The sequence below is a fragment of the Osmerus eperlanus genome, chromosome 3 (assembly GCF_963692335.1).
Source record: "Osmerus eperlanus chromosome 3, fOsmEpe2.1, whole genome shotgun sequence".
NCBI classification, from domain to species: domain Eukaryota; kingdom Metazoa; phylum Chordata; class Actinopteri; order Osmeriformes; family Osmeridae; genus Osmerus; species Osmerus eperlanus.
Genome location: NC_085020.1, coordinates 5,200,268 through 5,221,315, shown reverse-complemented (window position 1 = coordinate 5,221,315; position 21,048 = coordinate 5,200,268). Strand labels below are relative to the sequence as shown.

At 48.7% G+C, this 21,048-nt stretch overlaps 4 protein-coding genes across 4 annotated transcripts in view; 1 reads left to right on the top strand and 3 right to left on the bottom strand.

The window, feature by feature from the left end:
• Window positions 1–21,048, top strand: part of si:ch211-39i22.1 (uncharacterized) — a 75,358-nt gene that overhangs the window by 39,734 nt on the left and 14,576 nt on the right. The window lies entirely within an intron of this gene.
• On the bottom strand, window positions 2,690–8,457 carry nlgn4xb (neuroligin 4 X-linked b). Its single transcript, XM_062456740.1, has 6 exons — window positions 7,668–8,457; window positions 7,329–7,481; window positions 6,758–6,943; window positions 5,778–6,567; window positions 5,242–5,531; window positions 2,690–5,100 (listed from the first exon to the last, which is right to left on the bottom strand). Exons 1-6 carry the CDS (start codon window positions 8,143–8,145, stop codon window positions 4,418–4,420), a joined length of 2,580 nt encoding a protein of 859 aa, XP_062312724.1. The 5' UTR covers window positions 8,146–8,457; the 3' UTR covers window positions 2,690–4,417.
• mab21l3 (mab-21-like 3) lies at window positions 10,169–13,098 on the bottom strand. The gene is made up of 7 exons (XM_062456741.1): window positions 12,960–13,098; window positions 12,629–12,769; window positions 12,434–12,505; window positions 11,963–12,254; window positions 11,683–11,864; window positions 11,359–11,553; window positions 10,169–10,878 (listed from the first exon to the last, which is right to left on the bottom strand). Exons 1-7 carry the CDS (start codon window positions 13,005–13,007, stop codon window positions 10,645–10,647), a joined length of 1,164 nt encoding a protein of 387 aa, XP_062312725.1. The 5' UTR covers window positions 13,008–13,098; the 3' UTR covers window positions 10,169–10,644.
• Window positions 13,849–20,913, bottom strand: sona (SON DNA and RNA binding protein a). Its single transcript, XM_062456735.1, has 9 exons — window positions 20,625–20,913; window positions 19,645–19,769; window positions 19,153–19,360; window positions 18,816–18,898; window positions 16,367–18,620; window positions 15,760–16,220; window positions 15,108–15,574; window positions 14,882–14,984; window positions 13,849–14,670 (listed from the first exon to the last, which is right to left on the bottom strand). The coding sequence occupies exons 2-8, from the start codon at window positions 19,670–19,672 to the stop codon at window positions 14,910–14,912; spliced, it is 3,576 nt and encodes a 1,191-aa protein (XP_062312719.1). The 5' UTR covers window positions 19,673–19,769; window positions 20,625–20,913; the 3' UTR covers window positions 13,849–14,670; window positions 14,882–14,909.

Here is a 21,048-nt window from a genome sequence, read left to right as displayed (position 1 = left end):
ATGACGAAGCTCAATAGACTATTAGTGCTACCCACTCTACATCACTCGTGTGGGATGCATATAGCTCAGTGTTAAAGCATTTGACTGCAGATTTTGAGGTTACAGGTTCATTTCCCCTGCATGTCGCTTTGGATGAATGAGTCTGCTAGATGAATATGTTAAATTGAATAACATAACACTCACATACTGTGTTACATTTTCTAATGGACTCACACACATACTGGCAGATGAACACAATAACAGACACACACACACTGTCCCCCTAAAATACTGGCTGAGGATTTATGGGGTTGTAGAAGGTTGTGAATGTGTCAAGAGCTACCTAAGCTAAAAGCCAGCCTACCCTGTCAGACATTTTCTGTATCTGCTCTGAAATCAAACAAAGAAAACTCTGCGAGGGTGAAACATTTGTGCACTATTTTTTGGGACTAATCTTATATGACTTAAGGCAGAGTGTCCTGTAAGTGGTTTCAAGTCTGCACATATGTGTTCCCTGTCTTCACGGAGCTGTATTTGTTGACTAATTTTTTTTCTTTGGCTCCCTGTAACAGTCTGACATCGCCAGCCGACTAAGCACCTCTCCCTCTGGTATCTTTCAGATGGACAGAGGATCTTTCAGATAGTCAGCGAGACACAGTCTAGTCAGACCCATGGATATTCCATCTGGGGTACATCCATCCCGCATAGCTGCCTGGGTTGGTCTCTCCTTCAGTACAGAGTTCTCTTCTCTCATCCTAGGTGTGTGTGTGTGTATGTGCAGCCCTGCGTGTGTGTAAGAATGGGTGTGTGTTTGCGTACTACTTGTGTGCGTGTTCATTGACTGATTGACAGAGCAAAACACTCCTTTGTTCTGAGGCATGCTAGAGGGACTCTCTCCTTCTTTCCCCATCTCTCCTTAGACACTTTGGAACTTCTAAGAGCTGAAGATTATGGGTTTGACCCCAGCAAGAGGAATCTAACAGAGGTGACCTCTGACATCAGTAAAGCCAGAGTGACGATGTCCCTGGACATCCTCATCTCCCCCCAGCTGCCAATCTGGAGCCTTCCTATTACATCATCACACAACCTGCTTACCCACCTGGGCAACTTTATGTAACACACACACACCACACACACACACCTGGTACCTTACAGTTGTGTATCGTAATGTGTGGACACATACAGGACAGCACGTTATTCTCTGTCTCTGTCAAACGCCGTCATTTTAATGACACTGTACTGTACTGCCTTTAGTTATCTGTCACTGCTTACATGCTAATTACCTTTGTGTAGATAGGGTTTTTTTTACCACAATCTAAGACAATTGTCACAGTAACACTATTAACCAGTGTGTGTGAGCACATTCATGAGTGTGTTTTTATATTCAGACAGAGCATGTTTGCTGTGAGGAGAGCAAACTCTGGAAAGCCAAACTTCCTTCCTGCCTGAACCAAAGTAGACGCCAACCATAACAGACACACACACACAGACACACACACACACACACACACACACACACACACACACACACACACACACACACACACACTGAACTTCAGACAGATATGGCTTGTGTGAAGAGTACACACACGGTCCAGCCAGAAGTGGCACATCTGTCCCTGCAGCCTGAGAACAGTACACACTCTCCTTTGCCCTGCTGCACGGCCCCTGCAGTCTCCTCTCATGTGCAGTGAGATAAGATACTGTCAGAACTTACTGATTATCACCTGATAACAAAAAACCTTTTTAACAGAAACTTAGAAATAACATTTTAACAGTTACATCTCCTCTCCTATCCAGGGTACCATACTGCCCCCTGAAGGCCATTTTGACTCAGAAACTCCCTAACAACAGAATGTTAAAAAAAAACATACTGGGTCACAAAAATCACACAGAAATGCAGCTATGCCAGAATAACAAGGGAGATAAACCAAGCTAGGACTAGGGGAGAAGAGTAGAGCAGAGCAGACCTGAGCAGAGTAGAGTAGAGTCAAGAGAGGAGCGGAAAGGAGAGGGGGGGGTTGGATAGAAGAGAAAAGAGAAGAGAGACTAACTAGCTTGTTATCTTTGATTCAGTTTGATGTTGTTTTTCTCTCAACAGAGAGCTGCTTGCTGCTGCTTGACCTCCAACTCAGCTGCTGAGATCCCTCCAAGAGCAACTGAAGGGCATCAGATAACGAGGCGGCCATTACTCTGCTACAAAGAGCCTGGCAGAGAAAGAGAGAGAGAGAGAGATGAGAGGGAGCTTCAGGATGAGAAATGACCACCGCTGACAACATGATTCACTCAGCCATATAGGAGAGATTAACAGTGACCTGATCAGCCAATCAACACTAAGTCCTGGTGCGCTCTGTTTGAACAAGCTGCTCCATTTACACATCCGTCACACAGGGTTTCACACCCAGTACCAGCAGGGGCTGGTTCGTGACACAAGGGTACTGTTGACGTGTGCTCGGAATGCTTCCTTCTCTTCTCCCTTTGTCCCTGACACCTTTGTGCTGTCATGCAAAGAGTGTAATGAGTTCCAACTGCCATATTTTCTTTGACCAATACAAGTATGTTCAATCTGTAATTTTGAAGTATAGAGACAAAGAAGAGACATACAGGATCTAAGTCACCTTATTTTCTTGGGTCTCCCTATTCAGACACCGTCATTTGACACCTTCCAGCTTGACAACAGCGTAGTTAGATAAACGAGAACTTGTTTAAACTGTAAAATACTGATATTTTATTCTTAAAAATGCAGCAGAAATGTTTAATATGCTCTAACACAATCCAGCCATCAGCTGAGTCGGAAATAAATGGAAAAAAGTATACAGTACGGACATGGATCATCACTCTGCATCATTTAAAAGATTCACTGCTACAATCCACAGTTCCAGTTCTCCGACTGTAAAACATGAACACATGAGATTACATAGGATGAACAACACATGTTAGATATGTTTCTACTAATGAGTCTAATATATTATCTACACTCCAGCTTTAACTGACAGGAGGAAAGAAGAACTCTTATTGCCAAGTTACAACAAGACACAATGCCAGGAATATAACCTCAGGGCCTTGTTTCAGTACTCTGGAAACACACTCTCCATCACCTCTCCTCCATCTCTAATCACCCCTCCTTCACATCCGTGCCTTTTCGGCAGTTATGTAGCTAAATGAATGATTAGATGGCAGATCACCTCAAGCACAAACAAAAGGTTCAGTAGCAGAGGAGGGTGTGTTTCTTGAGTAGTCAAACATGTGGGTGGGTTCAGGGTGACTGAAAGCCGCACAGACTGAGGTGATGTGCAACAGTGCTGCTCAGAATCTACAGCAGTTGAAAGACGGCAGTTGTAATGGGGGGGGGCTGGTGGGCTACGACAGTTCTCACATCTCCCTCTCTTTACAGCGCAGAGAGAAACCAGCTCTGACAGTCTGACATGTGCGATTAGGTCTCATGTGGTTTGGTTTATTGAGCATGGTGCCATGACTTTGAGGTTGTGGGTTTAAAGCCCCCTAGGAACCACGTTGGCACTCACTCTACCGTAAGTTGCTTTAGATAAAAGCATCTGGTAAATGGCACAGCCCGCCCACCACCTTAAAAAGTATTCAATTAACCATGAGGTTTCATTCTGTTGCATAACGTCGATAAACGTTTAGCTGAGCTGAACGCTACCCTAATGTAACCTGTTATGAGTTCTATTTTATATCTATACAAATACAATACCTCAAATGAAAGCATAATGTAGTTAAGTAACTAATGCTGATGCAGGAGCTGTGAATGATGTAAATCTTTTGTATCTATGTTGCTACCATTTATTTACATATTTGAAAGTATAGCTGGCTGGTAAAAGTGATAATAATGAACCATCAAGGAGTCCTCATAATTTAACTTTTTCGTCTTTCTATCTTTCACTCAGTCATTGTCAATCCAATTAGTTGATCTTCCTTTTGTCTCTCTGTCTCTCTTTTTTCAAGCACTTGATCCTCTGAAGGTAAATTCTTAAATTAAATGCTACATTCACATTTCGCAGGTTTTTAAAGTTCAGGTCACTCAAGTTCACTCTGATGGTCCCACTTGAGTACTGGAAGTCCCAGAGCATGCAGTCGCTCCGGATGGTGCCAGAATATTTTAGACACTAGCTGTGTTTTCCGGGGCTGTGTTCACAGCCAGAGAAACAGTCCAGTCATCCTTGTGGCTATAGAAAAGGTCGACCAGACGTTCTAGTCAGAAGCAGTGTTGCCTGTGGTACATGGATCAGCAGCCATATTGGGTGAACTGTTGGAATGATTAGTCATATGATGCATAGAACTTCACTTCCCAGGGCTCCCTGTCCTCCTCAGTGTTCTATACATGCAACACCGTGTGGTCCGGGTCAGACTGGGCCTTAAGAATCCAGGTGGGTATTAGAGGTACATTTGTTCTGTTCTGCTCCCCGCCGTAGTTCTGCGGTTATACACGGGTAGTGGAGTGTGTGTGTGCGGCGATGTGTGTGTGGGGCAGGTGAGCATTGCTGTAGGGGCTGTAGCCCTGGGGAGGACCCATCCTGAGGCCTACCACTGAACCAGGGGTCATGGGGGTCATGGGGGTCCCAGGATGAGAGCCGGGGGTGATGTGGGTCATGAGGGGCACATCGTCAGGTGAGCGTCGCAGGGTCAGGGCGTAGTCCGGCGGGCAGGTGAGGCGCACTGTGTCCAGCGTGCTGTAGATGTCCTGGGTGTCCATACCATCCAGAGCATCGAGGGTGTCCAGCGTGTGGTGCGTGTTGTTGTGAGCGTTGCGTTCGTCCAGTGTGTGGACGCCTGCCTCACACTCCAACTGTTTGACCTGCAGAGACAGAAGACCCTCGGCCTGCAGCTGGCTGGCAGCCACATCGGTGGCGGTGATGACGTCGTTCCGGGGTGGGAGGCGTGGCCTGCGGTGCTCCAGGCGGCGCTTGTCCTTCTTGTAGAGCAGCGCGGCGAAGGCCAGGATGTTGAGGAACAGCAGGGAGGCTCCCACTGCAATGGTGACGCTCAGCTCTGTGGAGTAGTCCTCCACCGGGCTCTTGGAGGCCTGCTCCCCAGCATGGAGGGCTGGCGCTGGTGCCTGGGGCGTGCTGGGGGGGGATGCCTGCCGTGTGCTGGGGGGCCAACCTGTGGAGGCAAACATCCAACTTTACAAAACCTGTACGGCACAGGTTTATACAGAGCTACCCCAAAACAAGTATCACGGGAAGAAAAACACGTCTCAAAAGAAGATGGGAAATAAAAGGCAATTAAGTAGGAAGCTGGTACCTTTGGACAGCCGCCTGGTGTAGGAGTAGGGAGTGTCCTCCTGGGGGTTGGGGCTGTGAGTGAAGGAGGAGACGGACTGCAGCAGCTCGTTGATGTTGTGGAGGTGAGGCACCAACTGCAGCCAGAAGGAGATCTTGGTGGCGCGATAGTGGTCCCTGACCCGGGGTTTGAGGCCGATGTGCAGATACAGCTGCTCCTTGGGGGTGTACTTGGCCCAGGCCACCTCCTCAAAGCGGTTGGGTTTGGTGTGGATAAATTTGGTGTCCTGAGGTACTGGTTGGTTGGGGTCCCTGGAACACAACAACAGCCACATCCACCGGCCCAACAACATCAACAACAATCAGATAAGCTGAATACATCCACAACATGAGAAGCACATAGACAGGAGTAAGGGGGATATTGATGATGGTGAGCATTATAACTCCTGTATAGTCACAGGAGAGGACGCAGAAACCAAAGTCTTGGTTGAGTAAAAGGCCCAGTTATGGAAGTAATGGTTTTGAAGTTAATAAACTTTAAAGGGTATCGGTGCTTACCCGGTCTTTGCAAAATTTGTCCAGTAGGTCATGACCACAGCGCTGAGCATCACGTCGTTCTTGGAGAAGTTGCAGTTGAACAGGTCGGTCGGTTCCACCATGGGGACACCAAACACGTAGGCCACCTCATCGCCGTGGGCGGAGTCAGCCCAGGGGGGCGTGGTCTCACTCTGACAGTGGTGGTAGAAAGAGTAGAAGTAAGTGGGCGAGCCGTACTGGGCGTGCAGGTCTGCTGTGGCCACCGCCGGCGCCACCCACTGGTGGTCGGTGAACAGCGCCACCAGGGTCTTCCTGCGCGTCTCCGCGTTGTCCCGGTCGGCCCAGTCGGTGTACATGAAGCGGATGCTCTCCCTCAGCGTGTCGCGCCCCTCCGGGTAACCGTACAGACTGTCCACGAAGTCGGACACGGCCAGGTCAAAGTCCTCCGCGGACACGCCGTCCTCGCTGTCCACGATGCCCTCCACAAACTTCAGCCCCTCTCCCTGGTTGATGCCCAGCATGACGTCGTAGTTGAGGAACTCGCCCTGCTCCATCAGGATCTGGGGGTCGTCGGGGATGACGTCGCCGTCGATGACGGGGCCAAAAGCGGTGTGGTACTTGGCTGGCGTAACGCTCTGCTCCACCAGCTCACGGTAGCCCCTCTCTTGCAGGCAGGCCACCAGCTGCATGCTGTCATCCAGATGGCAGCCCACCTTCTCCCCCAGGGCACGTGCATACTTCCCTGGCTGGTAATTGACCGCCCAACTGGCTAGGGCACTGCCACTCTGGATGATAGCCCTGTGGAATAGGTCTAGGAGAACACACAACATAAGTCAACATAAGTCACATGCACACACAAGATCTCACGCACACACCCATCACAGCAACACACCAGAAGCCATTGCCATGTGCGGTGTGGAAAAGTACAAGGTGTCTGTCCTTGTTCCTTTATTTTAAAAATGACAGAAGTAAATTAGGAGTTAGAGGGAGGGCTTTCTCACCCTCTGAGTAGTGTGACAAGGTGAGAAGGCTCACACAGGAGGCTCCAGCCCCAGAGCCAAACACAGTGACTCTGTCTGGGTCTCCACTGAAGGCCAGGATGTTCTCCTTGACCCAGCGCAGGGCCTGGATCTGGTCCAGCAGACCATAGTTCCCCTTGGCTGCCTGGTCACCCGTACTTAGGAAGCCTGGGAAAAATACACAATACATCACTACACACCAAACAGTATTAAAATAACAAATGATATCCATGGTCACAGCGCTAAGGAAGCCTGGAGTGGAAGCGCAACATATTCCAGTCCTACAGATGCAGATGAAAACAACACAGCACACTCCATTTACCTTCCAATACATTACAACAGGACACACACATGCATAATGACAATACCTACGGGAACAGAGCTTCGATAGTAATGATGATTATGATAATAATTAAGGTACACTCAACACTTTGAGCATGTAGTTGTTGATGATGATGATGATGGCTCACCCAGTACTCTAAGCATCTAGTGGTTGTTGATGATGATGAGGATGATGATGATGACGATGATGACAGTGACAACAACATCTCACCCAGTACTCCAAGTCTATAGTTAATGGTGATAACAATGACGTTTCCGTAGCTGGCCAGGACACCACCATCCATCATGTTTCCGGTTCCTTCTGTGTAGGAGCCTCCATGAACGTACACCATCACTGGACGCAGACCCCCTTCCTCGTGGATGTCTGGAAGACAAATGGATGCCGAGTTTGAACCTAAACCCTGACCCCTGACACCGGTCTGATCCCCTGGGCGTCTGCACTTCGAAACATCAACACTGCAACAGCTATGCCAGCTGATCTTCAACTTATTTCTAAACAAGGATGCATCCAGTCTTGTGCGTGGGTGTGATGTGGACAGGTGCTGCGTACCTTCCTCTGTGGGTGTGTAAATGTTGAGGTAGAGGCAGTCTTCGCTCTGGTGGGTGAGGTAGGTGGTGGCGATGTCCAGGTTGGCAGTGAACCAGGCGGGCATCATGTCACTCAGCAGGCTGCGCTCATCCAGAGACTGGGGGCACACAGAGGCGAACTGGGAGGCGTTGCGCACCCCGGTCCAAGGCAGAGGGGGCTCCGGGGACTGGAAACGCCGATCCCCTGTAGGGGGGCGGGCGTAGGGGATCCCCAGGTACTGTACTACTGGTCCAAGGATATCGGACGCCAGCGGTTTGAGGACTCCCCGGAGTTGACCCTGGGCTGTGGTGATCACTGGTACGTTCTGGCTGAGGACGCCTGGACACAGTAGCAGAGACACAAACAGGGGCAGAGGCCACAGCCTGGCAGGGGAGGGTACGGCTGGACGCGGAAGCTTCCCTCGGAGTGGGAGGAGATTTGTGTGCCTGGAGACCGACATGGTCCTCTGCTGACCACAGGATGGGGGTCTGGTTAACCCTTTAGAACCCAGGAGAGACCAGCGCTCATTCAGATCTGCTCAGCTCTGTCCATACTACAGCCTAGAACCACAGAACCCTGTTGTTATGCGTGTGTGTGTGTGTGCGAGAGGAGTGTTAGTAAGATTGTATGAGTCAGTGTGTTTTTCAGAGTGTGTCGCTTGTCAGAAGTGAGTCATGAGTGTGTGCCTATCATGAGTGTGTGTCTGTTCGTGATGGTTCGCCTCAGTGTGCTGTCACACTTCTCCTGGTCACCTCCACAACAGTCACAATATTCATCCTGGGAGAGAAGAAGAAATGGAGGGATAAAGACAGTCTTAAACAAGCATACTATCATTTAATGTTTTACATTGTACATCATGGTACTTGTGCAATATTATACTCGGCAAACATTATCAATTTATTTTTTACTATGAACTCAATAGTTCAGCCTATTCAATATCTCACTGTCTCAAAGGACAGCACAACATTGATTACTGACTTAAGCTTCATGTCTCCAGCTAATCCTCGAACAATGTTTTTATGGTTGGTTGTCGAGGTACGACATAGGACGGCACGCACGCTTAATTACTTCCTGAACAGGCGGTAGGCTGTGTGTGACCTGCAAGCACGGGTAGGCCTTCTTTCTGCTACAGCTGCTGCCCCATACAATATGGCCATGCCATGACACTGTCTGTCAAATACGCCTGGGGGCCCCAACTAACGCATAGCCTATCCATTAAAAATTATCACACAGGTCTGAAAGCAGTGTAATAGAGTCGATGTAACAATTCGTCACTGTCCAGATACAGTGGAATTCCAGAACAGGTGCTAATTGTTATTCTAGTCCAGAGTCGTCAAGGAATTCTGACCAAAACAATATCAAGCAACACTGTCGGGATATTTTCCAGATATGCATTGGCTATAATAAATTATCAACATTTATATTAAAACATTTTTTTTAAGAAACAAAAATGGACAAGAATAATTTTCACTGAATAAAACGTATAGTAACCTAATGTCTCTTTATACCACGAGCAGCGTCCTGGCTAAAGAAGAAAACCTAAGCTACATCACCATCGCTGACTAAGGCATCGGTATCGGCTTTGGTTTCTGCAGTAAAATCTCAAATGACAAATGTACAATACCACGGTGTACGAAATGCGAAATCCCAAGACTACATCCCGTTAACCGCAGAGCCTCGTGCAGTAACGACGTGCCCGGGATATTTCGGCGAACTCTCCGGAATAAAAGCGTCAATCAGTGCAAAAACGGTTGGATGTAAGAATAGGTAACGAATTAAAAGGCCCAGGACGTTACAATAATCAATCTCTTTTTCTCTTTCCTCCCCCTCTCTCTCTCTCTCTCTCTCTCTCTCTCTCTCTCTCTCTCTCTCTCTCTCTCTCTCTCTCTCTCTCTCTCTCTCTCTCTCTCTTGCTCTCCAGATGCTATTGGACAGTGTTGGAGCCCGCAGCCAATGACACGCACCTTCATTTGGAGGCACAGTCAGAGCGGAGAGCAGGGAACAGACCTGAGCGGGCAAACACACACACACACACACACACACACACATAAAAAGACACCCCCACACACAAAAACACACACCCACACATGCTCATCACAAAATGACCTCAAGTCTCATCCTCAGGACTCCAAACGAAAGGCTAAGGTTCGTTTCCTCTGAGCCCTGAAGCAGTACTGTGCTGTGCTCAATCCCAGGGGCATTGACTGTGTGTGTGTGAGAATGTGTGTGTGTGTGTGTGTGTGCGAGTATGGTAATGCTGTCTGCAGTCAGTAACTGTGTTTGGGAACACTCCTCACGTCAGCAGGCTGCTGCAGTACAGAGCCGTTTATATTCCTCCCCACAATCCCTCCATCCGCTCTCCTCTCAGGAGTCCTCTGTCTCCTTAAACGTGCCTTCTCTCTCTCCATCCTTCTCTTTACCAGTCACTTCATCCCTCTCTCTCTCTCTCTCTCTCTCTCTCTCTCTCTCTCTCTCTCTCTCTCTCTCTCTCTCTCTGTCTCTCTCTCAATCACACACATGCGCACACACACACACCCACACACACACCAAGGCTGTTTATTACTTTATTTGTCAGGGTCCACAGACGGTATTATTACACCAGTAGAGTTAGCTACTGTATATACAGTCCCTGGGCAGAACAATATCAGTGAAGCACAAAAAATACAATCTATTACATTGAACTGCATTACAACGGGTAGCAAACAAGATCAATACATACATAACCATGTCATTGTCATTGAAGAATAAAAAAACTAAACAGTTTATTTGTTCACCCTGATGTAAGTCAGTTATGTGTATGAAGCTGTTGAATGTGATCTTTGTGATTTAAAAGGCAATACTAGGTAACAAGACAGAGTTGGCCACTTCCCTCCTTTACACAAAGATCCGTGCACCCATGCACATACATGCACGCATGAGCGCGCGCACACACACACACACACACACAGAAACACAGGGTTTAGTGGACATACAGACTGGGGTTTACTAGGAAGGCGTTGATCCTCTGTGCTGTGTTATCCAGCTCGGTGGTGTTGCTGTACTTGAGAAGGTTGTAGGAGCGGACAAAGTAGTGCCTCAGGTAACGCTGGCTCACACACTTGTGCAACTTTGTAGCTATCCGCAACACGCACTCCTTCACAGATCTCCAGTCCCGCACACAGGGAAACTTCTCACAACACCAGAACAACAGCGTCTGTGGGGGGGAAAGGGAAGAGATGGATGTCAGTCACAGGGGTGAGAGAAAGAGTTGGTGTGTGAGAAAAAGTGGAGAGGAAGGGGTCAGCCAGAGGAAGCAGAGGGGTGAAGTGTAAAGAGAGCAGAGGGAGAGGGATCAGACCGCAGGGAGAGAATAGAGAGGGGGTGAGAGAGAGGAAGGAAAGGGGGAAGAACATGTGAAACATCAGAGCAAAGATAGAAAAGAGATTTGAGAGACAATAAGACGGTTGATAGAGAAGGTGAAGGGTTAGAGATTTGAGAGAAGATAGAGACAGGGATAATAGTTTTTTTTGGAGGAGCATGAGGTGGAAAAGGTAAGGCAAATGGAGTGAAAGGAGTATTATTCTGGGAGAAGGCAGTGGCCTATTTAGTGAAGAAGCAAGTCTGTTAGAGGGACTTGTTGAAGACTCACTAAGTTTGGAAGGCTTAGGGCTGGAGCAAATGTTTTGATCGGTACCTGCAGGTGGAAAGCTGTGATGACAGGCTTGTTTCCAGGACACCAGACATCCTCCTTCAGTTGCCGGACGACTCTGTAACATTTTCTACGGCAACCGCCGTCCTCGTCAATTGCGCCTAACAGTGCCTGCTCTGCTCGTGAGAAGGACAGCAGCCAGTGGTAATTAGAAGTGGCCATTAAGTTGAACCCGAACGACTGCAGAGAGAACAACATAAACAAACAATTCAAAACCTGTAAGTGAACTTTGTTTCAACATACACCAACTCAATGGTCAGTTTCAGGTGTACACCACATGAGGTTCCAGGAAGGGAGCGAGAGGCCGACCTTGATGCAGCGAGCTCGCTCTGCAACAGGCCAGCGCTGCAGTAGGCGGGGCCAACGAGCTTTCTTCGGCCAATAGTTGACGAGCTCCACTGTGGGAACAAGCTCTGCCTCCATGATGCCCTCTTCCGTTTCTATGGCAACACGTACCACCGTGCCCACTGACTCCAAGACGGTGACTTTACCTGGAAACACAGGCACTCGCAGGTGGGTTCGATTTTTTTTCCAGTGTCTCTGGAGATGCAGACCACCACAAACACACACACTACTCAGACAGACCTACCAGTCAGACCACAGCTCTTTATGGCGTTGTCTAGCATCTCTCTGAAGAGGCTGACTACCTTAGCTGGGACAATGTCGCCCTCTACACACACCCGTGTGTCCTGCCAGTCCTGGGCAGGGTTTGTGAAGCTATCAAACTCCAGCCATTGGTGGAGCTTCTCTGGCTCACGTACAGGTGAGGGGAGCCGAGATCCACTCAGAGAGTAGTACCTCCACTGGTGGGTTAAATGCTCATGGTAACCAAGCAGCCCTCTGACTGGTACACTGACCAACATCAGGGTAGGGGTCAAGACCTGTACACACACACACAGATATTCAGTATGCTGTATGTGAAAGTGCATTTTCTTCTTACATTTACATTTAGTCATTTAGCAGACGCTCTTATCCAGAGCGACTTACAGTAAGTACAGGGAGGGTTAGGAGTTCTGCATACTATCAACATGAACAAAGACACTGAAACAGCTTGGCTTACTTGGATGGCAGGGTTGAATGTACATCTTCCTCTCAGCAGAGCAGTCCATTTGGACAACATGGCAGGCTGATCCTACAAAACACTCACGCAAAGACACCGAAACATACAATGGAAGTGATTATGTGAGCATTTAGGTATCAAAAAGAGAGTAGCATAAGAGAGTAGCACTCCAATACACTCAAAGTAACGGTGTACCTTGATGCTCTCATTGTGGACTCCAGCCTGGACAATGGACTGGAAGCGTCCATCTCTTCCGCTAATCTCTCTGGTAAGTTCTTTGACAACAGTCAGAACCTCCTCCACCCTTCTACTCACTGTGCGGTGCCGCAGGTCCACCTACTCACACACACACACACACACACACACACACACACACACACGCACAGACACATTAGACATACGTTTTTTTTAAATGTATATAGTAACCCTGTCAATTCTGAACCCATCTTTTTTATTTGCTACCACAAATACAAATGCACACTCAAACTTGTAAATACAAAGAAAATGTGTCAATTTGAGCTCCTGCCTGATTCTGGAGGTATTGGTCCAGATCCTCATCAGTAAAGTCTGGCATGTCCTCCTCTGGTCCTCCTCTCTCTTCCTTCTCTGACCGTTGTTCTCAGATATGCGACAGTCGGTGACAAACAAACACAGGTTGATTTACTAATTGGTGGTGGTGTGTATGGGGAGAGTGGGAGATGTGTGTGACCCCTTTTTTTTTCTTTCCTGCCCGAAAGAAACCCATCGACCGTTTGGAAGGCATTCCATCATCGATCCTGCAGCATTGATTTGGAATGCTAAAGTGCATCCACCCTCTGACAGTAAAGCATGCTGCAATTCACACATCAGAGCTTCAGATTACCTCTGGAATAAAAGAGTATCTTACATCAACAGTTCAGTATCACCTCCCGTGCTCCTCACACATTTTGTTTAATCTGATGCGTGACTCAAGATCTACTAAACCCAGCCCTAAGTATGCTAGTTCATCCCACAGACCAGTGCACCTTCAATAATGACATAATTTCAGTAAGTCTTCACTTCACTACGAGGTTTTCATGACTACTTGGGTAACTGTCCTTTACAGTAGTTAGGGATGTCAGAGGAGGACCAGCACCAGGCGTTCTCTAGGACCCAGGGGAGGTGCTAGTTTGCAGAAGCCTGGGTCTGCCCTAGGCCTAATAACAGCAGCTGGGCAGGATGAGGTCGATGACTGGGACGGGAGACTCTGCTCATGTGGAATGGCCAGCTCTGCACTAAGAGACCCTGGCTAGATACTCATCACACGCATCCAGCTCTCCCGTTTTCCCTCACTTAACCTCTGGTCGGGGAGGATCACAGATGTATCTAAGCACCACTTTAGACTTATCAAAATAGTCTTCAGTGCCTGATATATAAAAGAATCACAAGACCACTGGTAATTTTGTGGTTTCCTTTAATAATCATCAACACATTATGTACAAAGCAAGCAAAGTATTACCTATTGACCAAAGAAACCCTAAAATGCATCTTCATTAAAACTGTCCAAAATCACATCCTTTTTTAAACAGGAAAACACCATTTAGGATCCCTAGAAGTGACAGAACCTTCTAAATTAATTGTTAAAGTGTTGATGAGCTGGTGTCCTGGCAGCAAACAGGTTACCAGTAAATCTACCTGCCCTCAGGTAACCAGGAATAGTCTAACACTAGCACTCTACCACAGGGTAAAATATCACAAAAGGAGACATGAAATATTCATCAATTAACACAATTCAAAATAACTAGAATAAAAAGTAAAATAGCAGAAAGAAAAAACATCAAAACAAAACTTTGAAAAGCATTCGATTCTTCTTTTAATTTCTCTTCCGTCATTTTCTCCCAGTATTGTCTGTGTGAGTAGCAATACTGTAAAATCTGAATGAGTGGACTGGCCAACACACTCTCTCTCTCTCACACACACACACGCACGCACACACACACACACACAGCTCCACTCTAGGCTCCTCATTGGTAGGTAACACAAGGTCAACATACACAGTACTGGTGGGGTTAGAATGGTGGTGGTGGTGGAGGTGATTACTGTCCAGGAGGAGCCGTCTCTTTAACAACACACACTAACATGCGCGTACACACACACGCTCGCACACACACGCACGCACACACACAGGGGCAGTTTGCTGGCTTTGGTGCTTGTAGCCACAACAGCCAGCTCAGGGGCCCAGTCCTTTCTACATTTCCGATCAAACAGGGAGAGTGCTTCTGAAAAAAACACATACAAATAAAGTGTCAAAAAACAGTCCCTCAACCAACAGATTATGGTCAATGTGGTATGTTAAAATATTTTAATAAAAACACAACAACTACACACTAACAGATTTCAAAAGTTTGGTCAAAGCCTTGCCTTGTTTGGCTAGTCTTGCATGTTTAGTAAATACAGTCTAAATGGTGCATACAGGTTTGGGGTTCTTACCTTTGAGAGAATCTTGGTGGTGACTTCACTATGACTCGTCATCTGACACATGTGGCTTCGCTATGGCCATCTCCTCCTTGCTCTCCGCGATCATCTTACACTTCTGCAAACACACACACGCACCACACCGGGGTGAGACATCTAACAAGACAAACACACCAAGAGAGCACGATCTAAGTGTAAATATTAGACCCCAAGAAGTCTAGGATGCGAAAAGTTCCCTGACCTCGGTGAGTTCCTTGATGGTGTGGATGTTGGCCTGCTGTGTGACCTTCCTCTTCACCTCCTCTATGTGGCCCAGGTTGAGAGTGGGGGTGGGCGGTGCCAGGCAGGGAGGGGGCTTGTTGGTTATGGTGGGCAGAGGGGGCATGGAGGGCATGGAAGCCAACGCGCCCATGTTGGTGAGGGCCGCGGTCATAGTGGCAGCCGTCATGCTGGCCATGGCAGCACTCATGGTCATGTTAGACATGTTGGGCATGTTGGGCATGCCAGGCATTCCCATGGACATGTTGGGCATGCCCATGGGCAAGTTGAGAGGCAAGGGTAGGGGCAGCGACAAGGGGGTAGGAGATGGAGTGGGAAGGGGCAGTTGGAGGATGGCTTTGGGTCTCAGGCTCTCTGGGATGGGCACCCCTGCCTTGGCACACATGGCGGCTGCATTGGCCTTGGCTATCTCCAGGAGCTGGTCCTTGTCTGGAGGGAGAGTGCAGAAGGGGATTGAAAGAGACAGCGGGATGGACAGGAGAAGAAGAATCGGTTAGTGAAGACAAGTTAAGTGGATGCACAGATTCTCCACGCAGACAGAAGAAAGCGTGTGTGGACGGTGTGCAGCTGTGGAGGGGTATTGAAGAGGGTTAAAATAGCGACAGGTGTCTCACCGAGCTCTGTGAGGCGCGGGGGGGTCTTGCTGGCGCTGCGGCGCGCGCGAGAAGTGGAGCGGCGCTGCTTGCGGAGGATGAGGATGGGGGAGTGGCTGGGCTCTCGTTTCCAGCGGTCCCGCCGGTCGAACGAGCGGCTCCGGAACACGGGCCTGCGGCGCCCCCGAGACCTAGACCGCCGCCTGCGGTCGGGAGAGCGGGACTTTGAGCGCTTGTTTCGGTCTGTGGACCGGGACCTCTTCCTGCGGCCTGGGGAACGAGACCTGGACCTCCTTTTGCGAGGTGGGGTGCGGGACCTGGACCGCTTGGTCCTGGGTCTGGACTTGGAGCGAGATTTCCTGCGGCGTGCGGCTGACCTCGAGCGAGACCTGCGACGCCGGGCTGGACTCCTGGACTTGGAGCGCCTCTTCTTTCTTTCCACAGGAGACCTGGAATTTCTCTTTCTCACGGGGGACTTGGACCTGCAAACATTGAAAGCGACAACAACAAACATTTATTATTAGATCCTTTTCAAACATGCAGTGAGTCACCAGGTTGAAACAACCTAAACAAACATCCAACAAAGTGTCTTAGAACAAAACAGCCGACAAGAGAAGTAGAAACAGACCTGGACTTATTTCTTCTTTTAGATTCCTCTTTTCCAGATTTAGACGGGGAGCGCCTGGGAGATGAAGTGGAGCGTGACAACTTCCTGCGGGCAGGTGAGCGGGACACGGACAGCTTCTTCCTAGCGGGAGACGCTGAAGTGGAGGTCTGACGTTTCGATGACGCCGTGGCTGTCTTCTTGCCAGAAGACTTGGTCTCCTGGTCAGAGCTGTCTGACTGCTCCACACCTGGTTCAGGAGAACCAGACCTGGAGACAGCAGCAGCAGCATCATCTCTCTCCTCAGACGAGCTGGCTGGGCTGCTCACCCCTGCCGGCTGTGCCGGCCCTTTATCTGAGGCCGTGTCAGCTGAGGCGCTATGGTTGTTGTTCTGGCCAGTGAGCTCAGTCTCGGAGGAAGACTTGGCTGCTGAATCAGGGGCAGGGGCCAGAGGCAAGGGCTTCCATGGTCCGGCTGCAGCCACTGGCTCCTGATCTTCTGCAACCACTGGCTCCTGATCTGCTGCAACCACTGGCTCCTGATCTGCTGCAACCACTGGCTCCTGATCTGCTGCAACCACTGGCTCCTGATCTGCTGCAACCACTGGCTCCTGATCTGCTGCAACCACTGGCTCCTGATCTGCTGCAACCATTTGCACCTGATCTGCTGCCCCTACGAGGCTCTTCTTGACCACTTGTTCTTCTGTGGCAGCTCTCTCAGGCTGTGCGGGGGACTCGTGGTCCTTGGCTGGAGTCCTAGATCGAGAGTGAGCTGGAGACACACTTTCTGATTGCCTGTCGCTGGACACAGATCTGGATTTGGATTTGTCTCGGCTGAGGGACTTGGACTTTGATCGCCTGCTCCTCACAGGTGATTTGGACTGTCTGCCACCAGCTGCAGGTGATTGAGATTTGGACCTATAACGTGGTGCTGATGTGGATCGGGACTTGGATCTCTTTCTCGTCCTCGGTGACCTGGACTTGCCCCGGATCCGCCTGGGAGACGGGGAACGCCGTTTTCGAACTGGGGACCTGGACTTGGTTCGTTTCTTGGGACTCCGGGTCCTAGAGCGCCGGCCCTTCCTCAGGATGACGACCGAGCGTGAGCGGGTTCTCCTGCTCCTCCGGACTGACCGAGACCGAGACCTTCGGGTTCTGATGGGCGGGGATCTTTTTCTGCGAGGGGGTGATGGGGTTGGGGAACGGCGTCCTCGTTTCACTGACCGAGACCTGGAGCGCCGAGACCTCCTGGATCTGGAGGTCGAACGGCGGAGCCGTGCTGGTGAGCGGGATCGAGAGCGCCTGCCGACCCGTCGGGGGGACCTGGTTCTGGACCTTCGGGCACGGCCGGCGCGAGGCCTGGAGGTAGAGCGTCGAGATCTCCTTGGAGACGGAGACGGTGACCTACGACCTCGTCTGGGTGATCTGGAAGGCCTCCTCCTGGGAGAGGGGGAGAGCGAGCTTCGGCCCCTCTTCGGGGAGAGAGTCTGAGATTTACGTCTGGACCTCTTGGGGGATCTGGACTGCTTCCTTTTGGGGGATGGAGACCGACGCCCTGTCTTGGGAGACGAGGACCGTTTGGTCTTAGGACTCCTCCTGGGACTGGAAGGGGACCGGGCCCGGTCAGACGCAGGGTGATCAGAGGATCGCTTGGGGCTTGGTGAGTCACTGACACTGGACCTAGACCTTTTTATATCAGCCCCGGGGCGCATGGGGGAGCGTGACGGTGATCTGGAAGGGTTGCATTCCTTGACCTTTGCCCTTTGGCTTGCACTAGCCTCCTTCAGGTTGGCTTCATCTCTCTGTGAGCCTTCCAGCTTGGGGATGATATCAGGCAGCTCCTGAGCGTGGGTGAAGCTGCCGTTTCCTGGCTGCTCTTCTCCCTTGGCAGCTTGGTGGTTGTCCTGATCTGTAGAAGGTGGCAAGTCCTCTACTGACCCCTTCCCTCCGGCCTCTAGTGGCTCCTCATCCGAAGGCTCACCCTTCACAGCTGGAGCCTCTTCTGTGTGGCCCCGGGTCAGGTTCGCAGAGGGAAGCCTGTCCTCTGGCCTGGTCTTGATCAGAATGGGGGAGAGCTTGGCTCCAGGGGGAGCTTTGTCTTCAGACACTGCTGGCTTCCCTTCTCCCTCGGACTCGGACCCCGAAGCGGAGGTGCTATCTGATGGAGAGTGGGACTTCCTCTCTTGCTTCTCTTCCTTCTTCTTCTTCTTTTTCCTCTTCTTGGCTGCATGTTTTTTATGCTTTTTGGTTTTTCCATCTCCCTCTACTTCCTGTGGATCTACAAATACAGTGAGAAAAGGCTTAAAGAGGTTTTATATACGAGGACAAACATCTGAAGTACACTCACTTGAAACAAAGTTTGTGCAAACACTGAAATGTCTAAAGTTTAAAGCAATGTGGTCTGTTTTCACCATTATCAGAGTACACATCAAACACCCAATTGAGGATCCAACAAGTGTCCAGAATCACCTACCTGTGATCAAGTCCCTTGTTCCTTCCTCCTTAGCATCAACTGGCTCCCCTGAAGCAGAGATGGCTGGTCGGGCAATCCTCGCACTACAAACATACAGAATAAGTTTAATTGTTGTAGAAAACAGAGAACTTCTGGGATGGACAAACAAAAAATGAATTTGCAATTCATTCGTAACAGTTTTAGAGCGACAATTAATTAATGAAATAATAATTTAAAAAATGTGTATGTTGTCCCTATTTACAGTCCCTATAAATATATATGTGAGTTGATTGTTGGCCAGATACTAGAAGTTGCTGTGTCCTGATGAGGTGCAGGTCCTATCAGGGAGAGTTCTGACCTGGCTCTTGTTTTCATGGCCCGTGGAGGCTCTGGTTCGGACTCGGGGGCAGACTCAGAGCTGCTCTCTCGTTCTCCCTTTCGCTTCTTCTTCTTCTTCTTACTCTTGTGTTTTTTGTGCTTCTTGTTCTTCTTGTGGGGTGTCTCACTGCCCTCATTGGCAGCTTTCTCTCCTGTGGAATGGTCCCTCTCCTGTAGATCCTCCTCTCCTACACACAGGAATTACACACGAGTGTCGCAAACAACATTTCTAAGAAACCTTGTCAAACAGAGGCTCTGGCCCTGTACACAGCTGAGACAACCGTCAGAGAGAAAGCAAAATGGGAACTGAAACATCAGCTTATGTTATATCATGTTAGAACAAATGATGAGCAAGTACGTCTTCATTTTAAGTCCACTGTTGCAAATGTAAATCACTGCAAATGGCAGCTACTAAGAGAGCAGGTGACTGGTAACAGACTTCCAGATTTTTGATTGTCTTTTTGTCACTCACCTGGTTGGGTGTCTACTGCACACTCCATTGCTTCGGTGCCAAAAGCTGGCCGATTGTACACCCTGAAACAGCTCTTGTTGCTTGAAATGTGACGTCAACAATTCTAGTGGCACTCTGATGTAAATCTGGAAAATAAATACATTTTTTTATTCATATAATATAATCATGTACACAGAATATAGCCAAGTTAGTGTCAATATTTGAACTGCATGGTTAATAATAGGCTTTAAATCACACTTATTTTAAACACCAAGTCTGTGTCAAGTAAGTAGGCTACATTCAAAACGTATAAAATACGCAAAATACATTTTGATCTAATTGTAGCTAGCTTCCAAAGGCAACTTTACAACAACGTTTGTCATTTTCCGATTGCTAATGTTAGTACCAATAGACCCTATAACTATTTTACAGTAAGGCGATAAGTATTCGGGTTCAGGCTAGTGAGTTGGCTACAAAATAGTTCGCTGAAGTTGCACCATAGAATAATAGCTAGCTAGTAGGTTAACATTATCCCAGTCCAGGTTACAATCCATGACTAATAATACACACAATCCATTACTAATGAGCGTACCGGGCCATTAATTTGAAGGCTAAATTAGTTTGTAGTCACTGTAGCTAGCTAACGCGTTCTCGTGAACGCTATTCATGAGAACCTCACAGTGCTGGTTTTGTTAAGGCTGGCGTTAATGCTAAGCTAGCTAGTTAGCTGACATAGCGGGCTAAGCTAATATAACGTGCGTTACGAACTAGCTAGCTTAGACATTTTTTAAGACAGTCGTTTTAGCAGTCTGGTCTGGTTAGCATTGCTATGTTTGCTAACTAACTGCAGAACGACAAATACGGATGATCCAATGTATCAACATAACCATCCTGCTCTGCAATGGCACGCTAACAAAGCCTGGGCATACCACTACTGTAAGTTCGCTCGGTAGCTAGGTAGCTAACTAGCTTCCACAAAAACAGCACAACACGCATCTCACCGTTCGAGTTAGCCTCTCTGGAAAATGTGTGCGGGTACGTCTCAGTCTCGTCGTGGCCAGCTTTAGCTAGCTAATGTTGGAGGATCTCAAACCTTCTTTCATAAAATGTACATTAGGTCCACCTGAGTAACCTGTTTGGAACCAGAAATGTACCCAATTGTCTGAATTTATTATCCTTTTCCTGTTAAAGGTTACAGAATCCAAGAAATTAATGGATGCTAACGCTATCATCTACCTGCGCCGCCATGACAGTAGCAAGCGAGGCTCTTCGCAACCCAGAATGCCTTGTCGCGCGGCAAGGGGAGAAGCGTCATCTCCATGGCAACAATTTTTCTTCTTCCTGTCTGACACAAATTAAATCGTTTATTTCCAAAAAGATAGAGAAGATAAATATCTAATAATTTTTATGCTAGCAATATTAATT